We start from the raw sequence: 22,619 nt of genomic DNA, 5'->3' as shown, positions 1-22,619 counted from the left end.
AAAAGTAAGCTACAAGTAAGTATGGTAATAAAAAGGAAAACTGACAGGCCCAAACAGTGCCCCCTGCCCTGCGGTGCCCTGTGCCACGGCACAGGTCGCACTATCCTAGTTACGTGCCTACTTTCAGATAAAGCAGAGATGTTGTAATGGCTGCAGTGATATCACCAGCCAGCACATGTTACTGTGTGTCACTGTGGCTACAAAAGACAGTTCTGAGCAGTCTCATTCCTTTTATACACTGCTCGATGCTGTCACGTGACAGGAGCGCTGTCAGCACAGAAATAATAGGCAGCAACTTCTGAAGGTCACTCGCCAAGTTTACCACCGAGCGGGCATAGTGAGGGGGAAGAACGCACCCCTAAAAATAGGCAAGACAGCTGCATGCTTTCTCTGCCAACACTCTGTGTCCAACTCAAAAATCACAGCCAGTGCGCTTACCCTTAATACTGTATGTGGATGGTATCACAGTGACTTAGTCTATCAGGTAATAATTCCAGCATAAAGACAGTTGTAATATACAGGTTGAGTCTCCCATACCCAAAATGCTTGGGACCAGGGGTATTTTGGATATCAGAATATTCCATTGTTTGGAATATTAGCATACCATAAAGAAATATCTTGGGAATGGGACCCAAATCTAAACACAGAATGCATGTATGTTCTATATACACCTTATACACAGCTTGACATCTTATACACATAGCCTGCAGGTCATTTTACACAAAATTATTAAAAATATTGTATATCAAAAAAAGTTTGTGTACATACATGAAATTCATTTATCTGTCATAGACACCTTATACACACAGCCTGAAGGTTATTATAAACTATATTTCAATTATTTTGTGCTTTAAACAAAGTTTGTGTACATTGAATCATCAGAAAGCAAAGTTTTCACTTTCTCAGTCATGCTAAAAATATTTCGGAATATTTGGATATGGGAGACTCAACCTGTATAGGAAATACCAGCATATGCACATTTATCCCTTTGTAACATTTTACCCTATCGTAACATTTTGTTCAATATACCTATTGTCTCTCCTGTTTTTCTTTTCAGTTATATCTGACAAGTGACCAAAAGACATTTCTAAAATGCAGTAAGAAATCTCATTTGCAAGAGGTTAGTCTAACAGATGAGACCTCCTATCAGAGCTGCTGGCAGATTGTTTATCTGGATCCACAGTTTAGACTGGAATATGAAGGATCACCTGTGCCGGTACGTATGGAATTATTTTCAGTGCAAGTAGTTTCCTCAATAATTACTATTAGCATTTATTTATAAGGCGGCATAAATTTCTGCAGCACTGTACGTAGTAATAGTACAAAACTGAATAAAGAAGGCAACAAAGTCACATGATTACATAAAGTAACATATTTACATAAATGCAAGTGTAGGTATAGCTGTAGCGTTAAGGCTGAGTTATTCGGTCTAGGGGGGAGGGATGAAACAGGAGGAGGGACAGTCCTACTCGTAATTGCCTACATTCTAAAAGGGAGGGTGGGTAGTGGAGATAAAGGGGGTAAAGAGAGGGTGAAGGATGGTGGATGAAAAATCATATCAGGCAGAGATCCAGAAGGCTTTGGTGAATAAGTGGTTATACTCAACAGTGTGTATATAATTAATATATTAGTATAAAACAAATTCATTTTATGGAAATATGTGTAATTCTTCACTCTAACAAGCCAATATCATAGCAATGCAGATGTATGGAGCATAAAGTATGATTTGAACGGCAGAATTCCATTGTTATACTTAATGCTACCAGCAGAGGGAGAGCTTTAGCATAAGTTACCAATAGTTTTATTATTTCCACGTTACTTAACCTAAAACTAAATAATAAATACAGACACTGACAACTGAGTAGATTGGAAAAAAAAAGGTCACAGCCAAATTTATTTAATCAAATTAGAATTGGATTGAAATTGACTCAAGCATGATGGCGAAAAAGCAGTGCTATCTCGGCTACAGCCCATATAAAGATTTAATTACTAAAATGGAGGTGGAGTTTCCACCCCATGTGCAAACCATCTTGGGTAGTACCAGCTCCCCTTAACTAGCAAAGTGCTGATCCCTCCGTAGGATGAAGACCTGGTCCTCCCCTAAGGGGAAATTCTAGCCAAGCTCTGCTGTGCTAAATGGAGCCGCTAAGGAGCACTGCTTTCCGTCAGCTGAGCCTCGCCTGCTAGAGGAAAAAACATACATTCCAACAATAAAATTGATTCAAACCAATTATCAAAATGTGGGGTGGATGGGAGGGACCACAAACTGGAAAGAGGAAGCTGACTCCTCCTCCAGCCCTAATATAAGCTAACAAAGCCCGTCTGCACAGAACTACTGACTTGATTGATCTAACAGAACAGCCACTTACAACACGTCAACAAAAAACTAGTTCTAACCAGTATTGCTACCATAAAAAACAGGGCGCTTATCTCCTCTCAAGCTTATACTGGCTTTCGTGTGCTTTTAGTGTCTGCTCTATAGCTTTTTCTGAGCTCAGTTTCCCGACCTGCGATTAAGTATTGAATAATGATGTTTTGATTTTTTTAATTACTTTTATGTTGTCTAGGAGGTGAGCATATTTTTGTTTAGTAAAGTTTGGAAAATGTACACGTTTATTAAATTAGAATTAGGTAATTCAGTTACACACTGTAATCAGTGCAGTAAACAACTTCACCCATATTGCCGATGTGTATAAATCAATGATAATAAAACATCATTCTCCATATGCAGTGATCTAGAAATGTACAAAGCACATGACACTGGAAGCACACTGCTATATGTAGACATGGTATATAAATGAGTCTTTATTACACGTATTGAAAACAGTCAGTAGAAAGAGTGTGTTTATGTATAACACAATAGGAAACTGGCATTACTATCAAACTCTAAGGCAGTGGTTCCCAAACGGCGCTATTACAGGGGTGCCACAGTCTGGTGGTCCAGTCCCGTCCCTAATTAGGTGGGCCGGCAAGTTATTAGACCAGCGAAGCCATAGCGAACGGCCATTTGCACAGTGACTCAGGACTGCATGCTTCGTCTCCGCCCCCTCTAATCTCCTCCTACCTGCACGGCGGAGGCTGACTTGATTTCAGACCGAAGTCCTTCCTTCTCCTCTTGTGCTACTGCCATGGTCTTCCCTCTCCGAGGAGTACATAAATCTCTGCAGGACATCAGTACTCCCCTCTCCCTCCCCAGCACCGACTGTCGTCAGGCTGCTCTGCGTGCTCTGGAGTTTGTACAGGCAGTCAGCTGTTAGGGTCACAGAGGGCAATGAAGTTAGGAGCAATAGAATAATGTTATTTTAACCCACTGCACAAATAATCTGTGCCAGCTTCACCTCCGGAGTGATTGTAGTGGGAGTCCTGCTGTGCAGTTGCTGTCTGCAAACTACAGCAGTTAAGAAGTATACTGTGTGTAGCTCAACTATGCCCCCACCCTGTGTATACTGGCACTGTGCAGCCACACCTGTGCCTTCACCCTGTTTACATTGGCATTGAGCAGTCCCAACTGTATACCCACCCTGTGTACACTGACATTGTTCAGCCCGGGATGCAGTCAGGAAGCAAATGGTCGAAATGGCGACCGCCGGCTTCTCGACTGTCAAATCCCGGCAGGGTGCTAATGACAGGCGTCAAAATCCTGACGGGGGTGGGGGGGAGATTAGGGTTAGGCACCCCCCCGGGAGACTTAGGTTTATGCTTCGGGGATGGGGGGATTAGGTTTAGGCACTTAGAGGGGGTTAGGGTTAGACACTAGGGGGGTGGTTAGAATTAGGCACCCCTAAGGGAGGGTTAGGGGGGTAGGGTTAGTTATCCTTACCTAAGTCCCCTGTCGGGATCTTCACTGCTGCCGGTCTGCCGGCGTCAGGATTTGAACCGCCGGCCTTAGGCTTCCCAACTGTCAAATCCCGGCAGGGTACTAATGACAGGCATCGAATAATACTGGTTCCGTTCAGCCCATCTGTGCCCACATGCTTTGTACACTGACACTGTGTAGCCTCATCTGTGTTCTTACCCATGTACACTGGTACTGTGCTGCCCAAAACCCCCCCCTACCCCCCCGCGGCTTCGATCGGGATGCCGTGCGCCGGTCTCCCGGTGTCGGTAAAATGAGCGGTGTCTACATCGCCGGTCATTTCACCCTCGCCGGGATATGACTGTCGGGAAGCCGGCTGTCAGTATAATGTCAGCCGGCTTCCCGATTGCATCCCCATCAGAACACCAACACAAGCTGCTGGATACAAGCTGTAGAAAATATGCTGGTGAATACATACTCTTTGGTAGAAAATGTTTAACTCCTAGCTGGCCCTATGTAAGTAATGTTTTGGGTTGGGTTCTATTTTTGTATTACACCCAAAACAGAGTTTGTAATGAGTATTGGATAAGCAGATGCAGTATTGTTTTGCTTTTAATTAAACACAGTACACGAGTGGCTAACTTGGTAAATGTCTAAATACAAAGTAATTGCTAGAATTCTCACAGAAGAGTTTCAAAAAAGCAATCATTTAACCCCACCGATAGCTCAGAGACAGTGGCCCTGATTCAGAGCCGGACGCTCTGACAGAGCGCTCGCTCTGAATCAGGGCCGTCCTTCATTTTTAGAGCGGCCTCCTGGCCGCTCGTATAGCTGTGGGTGACCACCCACAGCTATAGCGAGCGGCCAGGAAGATGGTCGCGATGGTCAAGACCATCGCGACCAATGGGCTTGCGACGAGACTTTTGTGGTAGGGTCTCGTTGCCGCAAGCCCTGGAGTGCTTTCGGCTCTTATCAGAGCCGAGAGCACTCCCACTGACATCTTTTGTGATGTCAGTAGGGCCGGCCCCAGACGGCAGGCGTTCCCATGGGAACGCCTCCGTCTGAGCAGCCATGCCCCCGACACGCCCACCAAAGGGGGTGTGCTGTCACTCAACATCGACAGCACGCCCCCTTTGAAGCGAGACCCGGAGCGACGGCTTGCCAGTCGCTATCTGGGTCTCGCGCATGCGCACGACGGAGCTGCCTCCGTCGTGCGCATGCGCACTGACCCAACATCGACCCGCTTGCGAGCGCTCAGCGCTCGCGAGCGAGACTGAATTAGGCCCAGTATTCACTCCTCTATGGCCCTTTAACTGGTAATTACATTTTTAGGTATAGAAAAACAAAACATAGGTGACTGTGAAATCCATAGTAATTTACATTGTAGACAGTAAAACTAAAGCCGCATACACACGGGACCATTTTCCTGAACGATAACGTTATCGGTCAACGATAAATCGTTCATATCGTTCATTTTTATGCAGTGAACGATCGACCAACGACCAACTATGCGCGTTCCCGCATGAACGATAACGATATCTATGGTCTCTCATGCATGCAGGCCAACTTGGATGATTTTGTAAAGATTTGCCTGTAAAAAGATAGCTTCACTGACATATCTATCATAGATATCTATCATAGATATCTATCATAGATATCTATCAGTGTGTACAACCAAAATCATTTGCCCTGCACTACAGAAAATTGGGGGAAATCTATCAACGATATCTATGGTTGTTCAAGTTGTACTGTCTGTATGCACCATAAAGCCGCATACACACTGGACGATAATTGTGAATTATATGAACGATAACGATATATCGTTCAGTGTGTATGCAGTAAACAACAGATGATGCGCGCTCCCGTGGGTCGTTAACGATATTCCCAGTAGCCAGAATATGCAGCTCAATCTGGAGATATAGTTAGCGATGCCATGCTGCCGAATGCTCCCATGCCATGCTCCCCCCCGCACGCCATTGTTCATCATTGCCTGCAGCAGCAAGTGTGTATGCACTTACTGATACCGGCACCCCCGCCGGGACCGCCGATGCTCACTGGACACATTGTCCAGTGTGTATGCGCCTAAAGGGGTATATTTACTAAAGGTCAATGTTGATCGATTTAAAATCAGTCAAAATCGATCAACAGCAATGTTGTGTTTCTGGGGCTAAATCACACTTTTACTAGCAGACTATTTTTAATTTGTTTTTTTAAGTTTTAGTAAATGTGTTTCTGGGGCTAAATCACACAACATCGATGTTGATCTATTTTGATTAATTTTCGTTGATTTTAAACCAGTTAAAATCAATTAAAATCAACCTTTAGTATATATACCCCTAATGCTAGGCATACACTATACAATTATCTGTCAGATATCTGTCCAATCTGGGTGGTTGGAATGAAAATCTGGTAATATATGGGAGCAAATTACAAGCGAAAATTGGCTCATAAACACTGAAAAACAGACAAAAATGGACGTTCAGCCAAATTGGTTAAATAAAACTAATTCAACCAATTTGAACAATCGTTTTTGTCTATTTTCCATTGTTTAAAACCATATAATCGATTTTCATTTGCTCCCATACATTACCAGATTTTCATTCCAACCAGCCAGATTGGACAGATATCTGACAGATAATTGTATAGTGTATGCCTAGCATAAGTGATGATTAGCTGCTCAGGCAACCATACAATTTAAACATCATAGCACCTAGTAATTGCCAACTTCTAAACATGTCAGTAGGTTTTCATGCTTTTTTTTTGTTTAGCTATGGAAGGGATATAATTGTTTATGAAGCCTCAACATTCAAAGTATGCCAGGGTTGCCTACTCTCCCGATTCGGGCGGGAGCCTCCCGATAAATGGGTACAGTTCCCGCGCCCCCCGAAAAGGCAGGTAAGCCTCCCACCTGCCGCCGTTCTCCTGACCCCCCCCCGCCAATACCTGTTAAACCCCCACAGCGGGGAGGCCGCTGATGCGATTAATCGCGTAATTTTGGCCCCGCCCCCTGCTTCACAATGCCTGTTTTTTCGGCATTGTGTAGCGGGGGCGGGACCAAAATGATGCAATCGAATGGCCCCGCCCCTGTCACGCCCGCAAAACTACCTCAGCCCATCTGGACACGCCCCCTTTTGCCGGACACGCCCCCTGTTCTGCCGATCTGGCTGCTCCCTCCCGGAAGGAGCAGCCAGATAGTCGGCAAGTATGAAGTATTATTCATAATTGTATAACAATATTTGCAGGACAAACAACTGCAAACAACTTGTAGGTGCCGACAATCTCATGTGTCAGTGCTAGCTACATGGTGAGCAGTTTGCAAGCACAAGCACACAGTCATATTAAACCCATCTTACCATTCAGCTATCAGTATGACTGAACAGAAGACATACTAATAAGCCATGTCTGATTTTTCACATGTATACTTTTGATAAACGTCAGTTGATTGGATTTGATTTTGATCATTCTGAATGATCATTTGGTAGACAATATCTATATTGACCATCCAGATCTTCACGTGTCTGCCCCAGTTAACTGATACGTTGAACAGGACAGGAGACAGAGAGGCTGCTGCAGAGTTGCATGCCAGAATTGTGATGGTGCTCAGTCCGTGTTGTATTTTAGATTTTGTGGTGATATTATGGAGACTGGGAGAAGTTGGAGAAGCAGTGTATGCTTATTTGCTTGCAGGATTGTTTGAAAAAGTGGTCACAGTATAGGACCTCGTCCTTGAAAACGGGAAATTTCTACTTCAGGGTCCATAGGGTATCCACAGGATACCTTGGGGTATAGGTGTGACGTCAGTCGCAGGGCACCAAAGAGTTAAGCTTTCAGCCTCCCAGGATGCACTAGGTCCCCCTCCTATACCCCGCCCCCAGGCCAAGGCACCTCAGTTTAGTTTGGTGCCCGGCCGGAGTCGGGTGCACCTGTTGGAGTGGGGGCTAGAAGAGCCCCTGAAGCTTTTTCTTCATGCAGCTGTGGCTGCACATCTGGATGAACAGCATGGACAGTCAGTCCTGACGTCCATGCTGTCTTCCCTACACCCCGCCGGTACCAGAACGCCGGTACTGATCCGGGGATGCTGGTGGGCGTCTGGGGTCACAGCTAGCGGTGACCCCAGATGCTCCGGACCATGGCCGGATTCAAGGGGGACAGAGGTAAGCAGCGGGGTCCCGCGGTGGGTCCCCGCTGATCACATGGTCCTAAGTCCCCAGGCAGGGGGCTCCCTGGGGACTGGCTGCAGCGTGGAGCCAGGCGACCAACCTGCGCTTCCACTACCCCCTGGGACAGCGGACCGCAGCAGAGCGGTAGCGCTGCGGCGTCCCAGGGGTTAAATGCATGCCAGGGGAGCGCGCCTTCCCTGTCTCACAGCCGGCGCCTCCCCCGCTGCACACAGCCCTCTCTGCACTGTGCTGACTGGTCCTGTGTCAGCGCTCCTCCCCCAGGCCAGCTTCTCTCTGCTCCTCGGCGGCCATCTTCTCTGCAACGCATGGTGAACGCTGCTGGAAGTCTGGAAGGAAGCATCGTGGTCTGGGTCCCCCCGCATACCTCTCCTCCGCTGTGGCTCAGGTCTGTGTATGCAGCGCTGTGTCCTACCAGGCCCTGTGTCTGTGTAGTTGAGTGATCAGCGCTGTTAGTGCAGGAATTGTTATTTCTCTGCATTGTATGTGACTGTGCTAGCGCTGCCTGTAACTATTCTTCACTAAACTGTCAGCTTTATTACTGTCCCTGTTCTTTCTGCTAAAGCCCTTGCGGTGCGGTGCTGCAGGGTGGTCTCTCGCCTATTTAATACTTAATTGGTGAGAGAGGTCACATACGTGGTGCCATCATGTCTGAAAGTGATTTTCCCCTCCGGCTACAGTGTACCACGTGCAAAGTACCGTTAGCGGAGGGGGAGGGTAGCGCGGAGGGCCTTTGCCGGCAGTGTTGTCCATGGCGCGGCCTATTACGGTTACAGCACCGGTACAGGAGCCGCCCTGGGCTTGTTTCGCTCAGGCGTTAACAGCTTTAGTGGGCCAGTTAGCTCCGCAGCCCGCGTTTACTCCGATGGGTTTGTCCCAGCAGTCTGTGGTGTCGTCACCCATGCAGGGGTTCCCACGACAATTGGTGGTACCCCACAGTCTCCCTATTTCCCCGCTCCCGGGTTCTCAGGAGCCAGCGTGGGTTAACTCCCTGACGAGTTCTTTACAGCACTTGTCGGATGTATTGCAAGGGGAGTCTGTGATGCGGCCTCATAAAAGGCCGGTGGCGTCTCTGTCCGCTCCTTATGAGGATGACGAAGGGACGTCTGATGATGGGGAGATTCTGGATCCTTACGATCAGGAACCTTTCCATACTAAGGACGCTGATGCTAAGTCCAAAGTATATATTCCTGGACTTATTCGGGCGGTCCGCACAGCCTTGGTGATTGAGGACGAAGTTCCCCCAGCGGCTAAATCTAAGTATGCCTTTTTCAAAGATGTGAAGGGCGATGCCACAGTCTTTCCTCTTTCGGGTCAGTTGGTGGACCATTTAGAGGAGGCGTGGAAACAACCTGGCAAAAGATACCAGCCGCAGAGACGCCTGGCGGTGGCTTATCCGTTCGCGGATAATTATTTTGCTAAGTGTGAATCCCCTCCACAGGTGGATTCTCACGTGACCCGTCTTGTCCGTAGTGCCACATTGCCGATGCCATCCATGTCCTCCCTTAAGGATGCTACGGACCGCAAGGTAGAAATCTGCCTGAAGTCCGCTTATTCCCTTGCAGGGGGGGCAGCACGGCCGGCTATGGCTATTTGCTGGGTTGCCAGAGCGATGGAGCGCTGGGCGGATTCATTAGAGGCTTCTTTTGAATCCGACTGTCCGGCCGAACAAGCGGAGTTGATTGGCAATCTCCGTGATTCGGCCACCTACATCAACGAGGCGGCTCTAGACATTAGTACTCTGGTGTCTAGAATTTCTTCAGCAGCGGTAGCTGCTCGTCGCACCTTGTGGCTGCGATCCTGGAAGGCGGACGCAGATCCAAGAAAGGTCTGGAAGCGTTGCCGTTTACCGGAGAAGTTCTCTTCGGTCCGGATCTGGATAAGATTGTGGCCACGCTGGCGGCAGCCAAATCTGCTTGTCTCCCGTCGGCCGCTGCTCCTTCTGGTTCTGGACCATCGTCCTTTCGGTCATCTAGGGCCCAGGGCAGGCCCAAACCACAGTCGTTTCCTCGACAGGCTGGCCCTAAGAAATCGGGCAAGCCCCGGAAACAGGCATGGAGTACCAGACGTCCGGCCCCCAAGCCAGATGACAAGCCTGCGGCCTGACGGTCCGGGTCTCCCCTTGGGGGATCCCAGGGTGGGAGGCCGCCTGCTGCAGTTCTCCCGGTGTTGGTCGTTCACTACGACAGACACTTGGGTTCTGGAGGTGGTCTCTCACGGGTACGCCCTCTCCTTCCGGCACAGACCCCCGGCTCGATTCTTCACCACGGGTCTACCATCAGACCGGAACAAGGCTACGGAGCTGCGGAAGGTATTGCACACTATGCTCCAGGCTGGAGTTATAGTGCCTGTTCCATTCTCCCAGAGGGGCCAGGGTTTCTATTCAAATCTATTTTTGGTACAGAAACCCAATGGGTCATATCGTCCGATTCTCAACCTCAAAGCACTCAACAAGTCTTTGCGGGTCCCGAAGTTTCGGATGGAGACCCTACGGTCCATCATTCTGGCGCTGGAACCTGGGGACTACATGGTGTCATTGGACATACAGGACGCTATGGCGGTCATGGCGGCTTCTCTGCGGCTGCAAGGAGTCCGCATGTTGCCGTACTTGGACGACCTGTTATTGGTGGCAGGATCTCCAGAGCTCCTGTTACACCACTTGGACCTGACCATTGCACTGCTGCAACGGCACGGCTGGCTAATTAACTGGCAGAAGTCCACTCTAATCCCGTCTCGGAGGATTCTGCATCTTGGAGCCTTATTGGACTCGGGACAGCAAAGGATCTTCGTGACGGAGGACAAGATCTCTGCTTTACAGTCAAGGGTGCGCAGTTGTCTGCACAGCCACCGGGTGTCCTTACACTCGGCGATGAGGTTACTGGGCTCCATGGTGTCGGTGTTCGACATGGTGGAATACGCCCAGTTTCACTCTAGACCTCTGCAGCACCTGATCCTGTCCAAGTGGAACGGGCTGCCTCAGTCTCTGAAGTTCCAGACGATTGTGCTCACCCCGGAGGTTCGCCTGTCCCTTGCGTGGTGGTTAAAGATGACCCACCTCAACAAGGGACGTCCGTTCTGGGTTCCAAATTGGGTCCTGTTGACAACGGACGCCAGTCTTCGGGGCTGGGGAGCAGTTTCGGGTCCACACTTGTTCCAGGGCAGGTGGACACCGACAGAAGCGGAGCTTCCAATAAATATCTTGGAACTCCGTGCGGTCTTCAATGCTCTCCTGCAGGTACAGCGGTTTCTCCAGGGTCACCCGGTGCAGGTCCAGTCGGACAATGCTACCACCGTGGCCTACATAAACAGGCAAGGAGGAACTCGCAGTCGGGCGGCTCTCGTAGAGGTCTCTCGGATCCTGGTTTGGGCGGAGCGCAATCTTCCGGCCATATCAGCGGTCTTCATCCCGGGAGTGCTAAATTGGGAGGCAGACTTTCTAAGTCGCCAGGACGTTCATCCAGGGGAATGGTCCCTGCACCCGGACGTTTTTCAACTACTGGTGGACAGGTGGGGTCTTCCAGAAATCGACCTCATGGCGTCCCGGCACAACAACAAGTTGCCGGTGTACGGGTCTCGCACAAGAGACGAAGGGGCGTCTCTGGTGGATGCTCTGTCCGTCCGGTGGACGTTCAGGTTCGCATACCTGTTCCCTCCGGTCTCCCTTCTTCCACGGGTAATCCGGAAATTCAAACAGGAAGGAGGGACGCTCCTGTTGATAGCTCCCGCGTGGCCCAGACGGCACTGGTTCTCAGACCTTCAGGGTCTGTCCGTGGACAGTCCTCTGCGGTTGCCGCTACGACCGGACCTTCTGTCTCAGGGTCCTTGTCTTCACCCGGACCTGACTCGGCTGTCTTTGGCGGCGTGGCTGTTGAGACGGCCATGCTGAGGTCCTGGGGGTTTGCCAGCTCTATGCTGTGTACCATGTTACGAGCTCGGAAACCGTCTTCCGCGAGGATATACCATCGCGTGTGGCATACGTTCTTCCAGTGGTGTCGACCGAGAGGTTATGCACCGCGGGAGTTTCGTCTGTCTCGGATTCTCGCCTTCCTGCAAGCGGGACTAGATCATGGGCTTCGCCTTGCTTCTTTGAAGGTACAGGTTTCGGCCCTATCTGTCTGGTTTCACCGTAGGATTGCTACAATCCCGGATGTGCGCACCTTTATGCAAGGTGTTCTCCGTATTCAGCCGCCCTTTGTTCCACCTGTGGCGCCTTGGGATTTGGCTGTGGTCCTGAGGACTCTCCAAGGACCGCCGTTTGAACCACTGGGCTCAGTGGATATTAAATGGCTAACAGCTAAGACTGTTTTCCTTCTATGCTTCAGCCAGACGTGTTTCTGAGTTAGGGGCTCTTTCTTGTAGACCCCCTTTCTTGGTTTTTTCATGGGAACAGGGCAGTGCTCCGCACTCGGCCCGAGTTTCTCCCCAAAGTTGTTTCCCAGTTTCAGGTTAACGAGGAAATAGTTGTTCCGGCCTTTAACTCACCGGGTCTTTCCGCGGGTGAGGCCTCTTTGGATGTTGTGCGGGCCTTAAGGACTTATGTGGACCGCACTTCTTTGTTTAGGAAGTCGGACGCTTTGTTGTCCTCTATGGCTTCTGTAAAAAGGGTTGGCCTGCTTCAAAGCAAACTTTGGCAGCCTGGATCCGTATGGCTATTTCTGAAGCTTATCTTCATGAAGGCCTACCGGTCCCTCCTTATCTGAAGGCTCATTCCACTAGGTCTGTGGGTCCTTCGTGGGCAGCTTGACGTGGTGCCTCGGCAGTTCAGATCTGCAAGGCTGCTACGTTGTCTTCTGTCCATACCTTCGTGAGGTATTACAGGTTTGACACCTTCGCCTCTCAGGATGCTTCCTTCGGGCGGCGGATTCTCCTTTCTGCACAGGAGCGTCCCCACCCTTAAAGGATACTGCTTTGGGACATCCCCAAGGTATCCTGTGGATACCCTATGGACCCTGAAGTAGAAAATATGAGATATGGTAAGAACTTACCCTTGTTATCTCTATTTCTACGAAGTCCATAGGGTTCCACAGGACTCCCGCCCTGTCGCACCTGTGCTGCAGATGGGCTTTGCTCTGGTCACCGGTTTTCCGTCTCCCTCTGGTGAGAATGTGATTCTTGTATGTGTCCAGATCTTTGTTCTCTCTCTTCCTTCTCCTCCTCCGGCCTATGGCTTGGTAACTAACTGAGGTGCCTTGGCCTGGGGGCGGGGTATAGGAGGGGGACCTAGTGCATCCTGGGAGGCTGAAAGCTTAACTCTTTGGTGCCCTGCGACTGACGTCACACCTATACCCCAAGGTATCCTGTGGAACCCTATGGACTTCGTAGAAATAGAGATAACAAGGGTAAGTTCTTACCATATCTCATATTATTTGTTTTTTTACGATATGTATAATGTGTTTAGATCGGTGGATCACATCGTTACAAGGATAAAGCTCACATTTATGTATATCATGTTGGTTATTTCTGCAAAAGTAAGTTTATTCCTTATGCTGGGCATACACTATACAATTATCTGTCAGATATCTGTCCAATCTGGCTGGTTGGAATGAAAACCTGGTAAGGTATGGGAGCAAAGGACAGTCAATCATATGGCCTTATGCACTGGAAAACGGACAAAAAAACAATTGTTCAAATTGGTTACATTAGTGTGTTTTAACTAGGGGTGAGCGGGTTCGGATTTCTGAAATCCGAACCCCCCCGAGCCCCCCCGATCCGAGTCCGATCCGAGTCAGGCTCGACTTTTCCCGCCTGACTCGGATCTGAAATCGAGGCAAAACGTCATCATCCCGCCTTCCGAGTCTCGCGGGTTTTGGATCCTATATAAGGTACCCGCGTCGGCGCCATTTTCTCACTCGGCTGTGGACAGTGAAGAGGGAGGGTGGGAGTTAGGGCTGTGTAGTGTAGTGTAGTGTAGTGCTGCTGTTGTCCACTACTTCAAAGTCCATAGGGGCTGGCTGTGTTGTGCTGTGCTGCTGTTGTTAATAGGGGCTGTGTCCACTACTTCAAAGTCCATAGGGGCTGGCTGGACTGTGTTGTGCAGTCAGTTCTCCATAGGGGCTGTGTCCACTCCAAAGTCCTGTGCAGTGTCCCAGTCCTAAAGGAGTGCTGTAGTGTTGTCCAGGGGGTGCTCTGTCCATCAGGGGTGCTCCCCCCAAGTGCTAAAAAAATAATATATTTTCTGTGTTTGTGAATTGTGTGCGCAGTAGCCGCACGTGCATCAACAAAGTAGTGCCAAGCGTGCGCCTGTGTCATAAGTAAAGGGCCGGCTGGCTTGACCGTTAAAGGGTGCTGTAACCCCCGAAAGTACACTCCAGTCCAAACCAAAAAAAAATTATTTTCTGTGTTTGTGAATTGTGTGCGCAGTAGCCGCACGTGCATCAACAAAGTAGTGCCAAGCGTGCGCCTGTGTCATAAGTAAAGGGCCGGCTGGCTTGACCGTTAAGGGTGCTGTAACCCCCGAAAGTACACTCCAGTCCAAACCAAAAAAAAAAATATTTTCTGTGTTTGTGAATTGTGTGCGCAGTAGCCGCACGTGCATCAACAAAGTAGTGCCAAGCGTGCACCTGTGTCATAAGTAAAGGGCTGGCTGGCTTGACCGTTAAGGGTGCTGTAACCCCCGAAAGTACACTCCAGTCCAAACCAAAAAAAAAATTATTTTCTGTGTTTGTGAATTGTGTGCGCAGTAGCCGCACGTGCATCAACAAAGTAGTGCCAAGCGTGCGCCTGTGTCATAAGTAAAGGGCCGGCTGGCTTGACCGTTAAAGGGTGCTGTAACCCCCAAAGTACACTCCAGTCCAAACCCAAAAAAAAATTATTTTCTGTGTTTGTGAATTGTGTGCGCAGTAGCCGCACGTGCATCAACAAAGTAGTGCCAAGCGTGCGCCTGTGTCATAAGTAAAGGGCCGGCTGGCTTGACCGTTAAAGGGTGCTGTAACCCCCGAAAGTACACTCCAGTCCAAACCAAAAAAAAATTATTTTCTGTGTTTGTGAATTGTGTGCGCAGTAGCCGCACGTGCATCAACAAAGTAGTGCCAAGCGTGCACCTGTGTCATAAGTAAAGGGCCGGCTGGCTTGACCGTTAAGGGTGCTGTAACCCCCGAAAGTACACTCCAGTCCAAACCAAAAAAAAAATTATTTTCTGTGTTTGTGAATTGTGTGCGCAGTAGCCGCACGTGCATCAACAAAGTAGTGCCAAGCGTGCGCCTGTGTCATAAGTAAAGGGCCGGCTGGCTTGACCGTTAAAGGGTGCTGTAACCCCCAAAGTACACTCCAGTCCAAACCAAAAAAAAAATTATTTTCTGTGTTTGTGAATTGTGTGCGCAGTAGCCGCACGTGCATCAACAAAGTAGTGCCAAGCGTGCGCCTGTGTCATAAGTAAAGGGCCGGCTGGCTTGACCGTTAAAGGGTGCTGTAACCCCCGAAAGTACACTCCAGTCCAAACCAAAAAAAAATTATTTTCTGTGTTTGTGAATTGTGTGCGCAGTAGCCGCACGTGCATCAACAAAGTAGTGCCAAGCGTGCGCCTGTGTCATAAGTAAAGGGCCGGCTGGCTTGACCGTTAAAGGGTGCTGTAACCCCCGAAAGTACACTCCAGTCCAAACCAAAAAAAAATTATTTTCTGTGTTTGTGAATTGTGTGCGCAGTAGCCGCACGTGCATCAACAAAGTAGTGCCAAGCGTGCGCCTGTGTCATAAGTAAAGGGCCGGCTGGCTTGACCGTTAAAGGGTGCTGTAACCCCCAAAGTACACTCCAGTCCAAACCAAAAAAAAAATTATTTTCTGTGTTTGTGAATTGTGTGCGCAGTAGCCGCACGTGCATCAACAAAGTAGTGCCAAGCGTGCGCCTGTGTCATAAGTAAAGGGCCGGCTGGCTTGACCGTTAAAGGGTGCTGTAACCCCCGAAAGTACACTCCAGTCCAAACCAAAAAAAAATTATTTTCTGTGTTTGTGAATTGTGTGCGCAGTAGCCGCACGTGCATCAACAAAGTAGTGCCAAGCGTGCGCCTGTGTCATAAGTAAAGGGCCGGCTGGGTTGACCGTTAAAGGGTGCTGTAACCCCCGAAAGTACACTCCAGTCCAAACCAAAAAAAAATTATTTTCTGTGTTTGTGAATTGTGTGCGCAGTAGCCGCACGTGCATCAACAAAGTAGTGCCAAGCGTGCGCCTGTGTCATAAGTAAAGGGCCGGCTGGCTTGACCGTTAAGGGTGCTGTAACCCCCGAAAGTACACTCCAGTCCAAACCAAAAAAAAATTATTTTCTGTGTTTGTGAATTGTGTGCGCAGTAGCCGCACGTGCATCAACAAAGTAGTGCCAAGCGTGCGCCTGTGTCATAAGTAAAGGGCCGGCTGGCTTGACCGTTAAAGGGTGCTGTAACCCCCGAAAGTACACTCCAGTCCAAACCAAAAAAAAATTATTTTCTGTGTTTGTGAATTGTGTGCGCAGTAGCCGCACGTGCATCAACAAAGTAGTGCCAAGCGTGCACCTGTGTCATAAGTAAAGGGCCGGCTGGCTTGACCGTTAAGGGTGCTGTAACCCCCGAAAGTACACTCCAGTCCAAACCAAAAAAAAAATTATTTTCTGTGTTTGTGAATTGTGTGCGCAGTAGCCGCACGTGCATCAACAAAGTAGTGCCAAGCGTGCGCCTGTGTCAAAAGTAAAGGGCCGGCTGGCTTGACTGTTAAAGGGTGCTGTAACCCCCGAAAGTACACTCCAGTCCAAACCAATAAAAAATTATTTTCTGTGTTTGTGATTTGTGTGCGCAGTAGCCGCACGTGCATCAACAAAGTAGTGCCAAGCGTGCGCCTGTGTCATAAGTAAAGGGCCGGCTGGCTTGACCGTTAAAGGGTGCTGTAACCCCCGAAAGTACACTCCAGTCCAAACCAAAAAAAAATTATTTTCTGTGTTTGTGAATTGTGTGCGCAGTAGCCGCACGTGCATCAACAAAGTAGTGCCAAGCGTGCGCCTGTGTCATAAGTAAAGGGCCGGCTGGCTTGACCGTTAAGGGTGCTGTAACCCCCGAAAGTACACTCCAGTCCAAACCAAAAAAAAATTATTTTCTGTGTTTGTGAATTGTGTGCGCAGTAGCCGCACGTGCATCAACAAAGTAGTGCCAAGCGTGCGCCTGTGTCATAAGTAAAGGGCCGGCTGGCTTGACCGTTAAAGGGTGCTGTAACCCCCGAAAGTACACTCCAGTCCAAACCAAAAAAAAATTATTTTCTGTGTTTGTGAATTGTGTGCGCAGTAGCCGCACGTGCATCAACAAAGTAGTGCCAAGCGTGCGCCTGTGTCATAAGTAAAGGGCCGGCTGGCTTGACCGTTAAAGGGTGCTGTAACCCCCGAAAGTACACTCCAGTCCAAACCAAAAAAAAATTATTTTCTGTGTTTGTGAATTGTGTGCGCAGTAGCCGCACGTGCATCAACAAAGTAGTGCCAAGCGTGCGCCTGTGTCATAAGTAAAGGGCCGGCTGGCTTGACCGTTAAGGGTGCTGTAACCCCCGAAAGTACACTCCAGTCCAAACCAAAAAAAAATTATTTTCTGTGTTTGTGAATTGTGTGCGCAGTAGCCGCACGTGCATCAACAAAGTAGTGCCAAGCGTGCGCCTGTGTCATAAGTAAAGGGCCGGCTGGGTTGACCGTTAAAGGGTGCTGTAACCCCCGAAAGTACACTCCAGTCCAAACCAAAAAAAAATTATTTTCTGTGTTTGTGAATTGTGTGCGCAGTAGCCGCACGTGCATCAACAAAGTAGTGCCAAGCGTGCGCCTGTGTCATAAGTAAAGGGCCGGCTGGCTTGACCGTTAAGGGTGCTGTAACCCCCGAAAGTACACTCCAGTCCAAACCAAAAAAAAATTATTTTCTGTGTTTGTGAATTGTGTGCGCAGTAGCCGCACGTGCATCAACAAAGTAGTGCCAAGCGTGCGCCTGTGTCATAAGTAAAGGGCCGGCTGGCTTGACCGTTAAAGGGTGCTGTAACCCCCGAAAGTACACTCCAGTCCAAACCAAAAAAAAATTATTTTCTGTGTTTGTGAATTGTGTGCGCAGTAGCCGCACGTGCATCAACAAAGTAGTGCCAAGCGTGCACCTGTGTCATAAGTAAAGGGCCGGCTGGCTTGACCGTTAAGGGTGCTGTAACCCCCGAAAGTACACTCCAGTCCAAACCAAAAAAAAAATTATTTTCTGTGTTTGTGAATTGTGTGCGCAGTAGCCGCACGTGCATCAACAAAGTAGTGCCAAGCGTGCGCCTGTGTCAAAAGTAAAGGGCCGGCTGGCTTGACTGTTAAAGGGTGCTGTAACCCCCGAAAGTACACTCCAGTCCAAACCAAAAAAAAATTATTTTCTGTGTTTGTGATTTGTGTGCGCAGTAGCCGCACGTGCATCAACAAAGTAGTGCCAAGCGTGCGCCTGTGTCATAAGTAAAGGGCCGGCTGGCTTGACCGTTAAAGGGTGCTGTAACCCCCGAAAGTACACTCCAGTCCAAACCAAAAAAAAATTATTTTCTGTGTTTGTGAATTGTGTGCGCAGTAGCCGCACGTGCATCAACAAAGTAGTGCCAAGCGTGCGCCTGTGTCATAAGTAAAGGGCCGGCTGGCTTGACCGTTAAGGGTGCTGTAACCCCCGAAAGTACACTCCAGTCCAAACCAAAAAAAAATTATTTTCTGTGTTTGTGAATTGTGTGCGCAGTAGCCGCACGTGCATCAACAAAGTAGTGCCAAGCGTGCGCCTGTGTCATAAGTAAAGGGCCGGCTGGCTTGACCGTTAAAGGGTGCTGTAACCCCCGAAAGTACACTCCAGTCCAAACCAAAAAAAAATTATTTTCTGTGTTTGTGAATTGTGTGCGCAGTAGCCGCACGTGCATCAACAAAGTAGTGCCAAGCGTGCGCCTGTGTCATAAGTAAAGGGCCGGCTGGCTTGACCGTTAAAGGGTGCTGTAACCCCCGAAAGTACACTCCAGTCCAAACCAAAAAAAAATAATTTTCTGTGTTTGTGAATTGTGTGCGCAGTAGCCGCACGTGCATCAACAAAGTAGTGCCAAGCGTGTGCCTGTGTCATAAGTAAAGGGCCGGCTGGCTTGACCGTTAAGGGTGCTGTAACCCCCGAAAGTACACTCCAGTCCAAACCAAAAAAAAATTATTTTCTGTGTTTGTGAATTGTGTGCGCAGTAGCCGCACGTGCATCAACAAAGTAGTGCCAAGCGTGCGCCTGTGTCATAAGTAAAGGGCCGGCTGGCTTGACCGTTAAAGGGTGCTGTAACCCCCGAAAGTACACTCCAGTCCAAACCAAAAAAAAAATTATTTTCTGTGTTTGTGAATTGTGTGCGCAGTAGCCGCATGTGCATCAACAAAGTAGTGCCAAGCGTGCGCCTGTGTCATAAGTAAAGGGCCGGCTGGCTTGACCGTTAAAGGGTTCTGTAACCCCCAAAGTACACTCCAAAACAAAAAAAAATATATTTTCTGTGTTTGTGACTTGTGTGCACTGTGGCTGCACGTGCATCAACAAAGGAGCAGCGCCAAGCGTGCGCCTGTGTCCCATAAGTAAAGAGACGGCTGGCTCATTTCTTAAAGGGTGGTGTAACCCACAAAGTGCACTACTCTCCAGCAAAAATAAAAAAATATTTTCTGTGTTTGTGTGCGCTTTAGCCGCACGTATATATCAATATAACATAAATGGAGGACCAAACTTTCTCCGATAAAAATAAAATAGGGAAAGATCAAGAACCACTTCCTCCTAGTGCTGTTGCTGCTGCTGGGAGTTGTTCATCATCCCAGAGAGGAAGTAGGAACATCACTACTTTTACTAAACAATTGACCCTCCAACAGTCCCTAGTGATGAGGATGAAGTACGACAGCAGTCATTCTGAAGCAAAACGTATAACTGAGGCCTTGACTGCTATGTTGGTGTTAGACGTGCGTCCGGTATCCGCCATTAGTGCAGTGGGATTTAGACAATTGATGGAGGTAGTGTGTCCTCGGTTCCAAATCCCGTCTAGATTCCACCTGCATCCTCAAAGCAGCAGCGACAAGCGTGCATCTGACTGTTAAAGGGTGGTGACACCCTCAAAGTGTGCTACACAAACAATAAAAATATTCTTCTTCTTTTTTCTGTCTTTGTGAATTGTGTGGGCTGTAGCCGCACCTGCATCCTTAAAGCAGCAGCGACAAGCGTGCGTCTGTCTGTTAAAGGGTGGTGACACCCTCAAAGTGTGCTACACAAACAATTAAAATATTGTTCTTTTTTTTCGGTCTTTGTGAAATGTGTGGGCTGTAGCCGCACCTGCATCCTTAAAGCAGCAGCGACAAGCGTGCGTCTGTCTGTTAAAGGGTGGTGTAACTCTCAAAGTGCTCCAAACAATAAAAAACAATTTTTTTAATGTGTTTGTGACTTGTGTGCGATGTAGCCGCACTTGCATCCTCAAAGCAGCAGCGACAAGCGTGCGTCTGTCTGTTAAAGGGTGGTGACACCCTCAAAGTGTGCTACACAAACAATAAAAATATTCTTCTTTTTTCTGTCTTTGTGAATTGTGTGGGCTGTAGCCGCACCTGCATCCTTAAAGCAGCAGCGACAAGCGTGCGTCTGTCTGTTAAAGGGTGGTGACACCCTCAAAGTGTGCTACACAAACAATTAAAATATTGTTCTTTTTTTTTCAGTCTTTGTGAAATGTGTGGGCTGTAGCCGCACCTGCATCCTTAAAGCAGCAGCGACAAGCGTGCGTCTGTCTGTTAAAGGGTGGTGACACCCTCAAAGTGTGCTACACAAACAATAAAAATATTCTTCTTTTTTCTGTCTTTGTGAATTGTGTGGGCTGTAGCCGCACTTGCATCCTCAAAGCAGCAGCGACAAGCGTGCGTCTGTCTGTTAAAGGATTACATCGGTGACAGCATCCAAGTAGGCATGTCAGACAGTCCGTACCTGTACTGGCAGGAAAAAGAAGCAATTTGGAGGTCCCTGTACAAACTGGCTCTATTTTACCTGAGTTGCCCCCCCTCCAGTGTGTACTCCGAAAGAGTGTTTAGTGCAGCCGGGAACCTTGTCAGCGAAAGGCGTAGGAGGTTGCTTCCACAAAATGTGGAGAAGATGATGTTCATAAAATGAATTATCAACTCTTCCAGGGAGACCAGCCTCCTGAACATACAGAGGGACCTGTGGTTCCAGCAGGGACGAATTAATACTCTGTGAGGATGAGGATGTACACACTGAAGAGGGTGAGGAATCGGTGGATGAGGAGGATGAGGATGACATCTTGCCTCCGTAGAGCCAGTTTGTGCAGGGACAGATTAATTGCCAGCTTGTTTTGTGGGGGCCCAAACGAACCAATCATTTCAGCCACAGTTGTGTGGCAGACCCTGGCGCTGAAATGATTGGTTTGTTAAAGTGTGCATGTCCTGTTTATACAACATAAGGGTGGGTGGGAGGGCCCAAGGACAATTCCATCTTGCACCTCTTTTTTTTCTTTGCATTATGTACAGTTTGGGGCCTAGTTTTTCAAACTGCCATCCTGTCTGCCACTGCAGTTTCACGCCTAGATGGGTCACGTGTTTGTGCCACCCACTCGTGTCGCTTAGCATAGTCATCCAGCTACCTCGGTGCAACCTTTTGGACATAAAAACACTATTGTGAGGTGTGAGGTGTTCAGAATAGACTGGAAATGAGTGGAAATTAAGGTTATTGAGGTTAATAATAGCATAGGAGCAGAAAAACCTACAAATTCTGTGATTTTAGCTGTTTTTATGCTTTTTTTCAAAAAAATACAGATCCAAAACACAAAACCCAGAACCCAAAACACGGAAGGGTGGTTTTGGCAAAACCAATCCAGATCCAAAACACGAAGAAAGATCCAGATCCAAAACCAAAACACAAAACACGAAAAGTGGCCGGTGCACACCCCTAGTTTTAACCATTTTTATCTGTTTTCCAGTGTTTGTGAGCAAATGGTCGATTGTCATTGGCTCCCATACATTACCAGGTTTTCATTCCAACCAGCCAGATTGGACAGATGTCTGACAGATAATTGTATAGTGTATGCCCAGCATTAGTACTGGAAAAAGTTAATAATTAAAAAACAAGCACTAATAATGATCACTTCATAATTACAGGCAAATACCAAACTCCTCATTGTTCACAGCAAAACACATCGATGTCTAGCTGTCCTCAGGAAGTATGTCCTGTGGTAAGTATTATACATTTTAGTTATGAGGTCTGATGGTAATTGTCCTTTTTTTGTTTTAATTTCTTCTTTATATCTCGGGTTGTACTGTGGCACAGTGGGTAGCATCACTTCCCTCACAGCGCTGGGGTCATAGTTTCAATTCAGTTAAGGAACTACGTGTGTCTAGTTAGTATGTTCACCCCATGTTTGTGGGTGTCCTCCCGATGCTCTGACTCCTTCCACAGCCCAATAAATATATGAGCAGGTTAATTATGAGAATGTGTCTGTGAGAGAATTTAGACAGTAAAACTGAGCATACATTATACAATCATCTGTCTGACTCGCCACATGTCAGTGGATCAGCCAGATAATTGTACATTGTATTTGCATGACTGGCCACATATAATATCCATCTGTCAGACACGATGAATCCTCAGGCATGTCCGAAAGATCCGATAATTAGTGGGCCGCTAATCGGCCGCGTCTGACAGTGCATGCCCTGCCCCT

General features: G+C 48.2%; 1 protein-coding gene across 2 annotated transcripts in view; it reads left to right on the top strand.

The window, feature by feature from the left end:
• Window positions 1-22,619, top strand: part of CFAP161 (cilia and flagella associated protein 161) — a 90,449-nt gene that overhangs the window by 40,929 nt on the left and 26,901 nt on the right. For both annotated transcript variants that reach the window (XM_088473022.1, XM_088473021.1), the window contains exons 5-6: window positions 1,058-1,216; window positions 22,060-22,133. In XM_088473022.1, coding sequence (XP_088329148.1) covers window positions 1,058-1,216; window positions 22,060-22,133 — 233 coding nt within the window. The remainder of the gene's footprint in view (window positions 1-1,057; window positions 1,217-22,059; window positions 22,134-22,619) is intronic.

Source organism: Taudactylus pleione, unplaced genomic scaffold (genome assembly GCF_031769625.1).
Source record: "Taudactylus pleione unplaced genomic scaffold, aTauple2 ptg000129l, whole genome shotgun sequence".
Taxonomy (NCBI): domain Eukaryota; kingdom Metazoa; phylum Chordata; class Amphibia; order Anura; family Myobatrachidae; genus Taudactylus; species Taudactylus pleione.
This window is presented reverse-complemented; position numbering and strand designations above follow the sequence as displayed.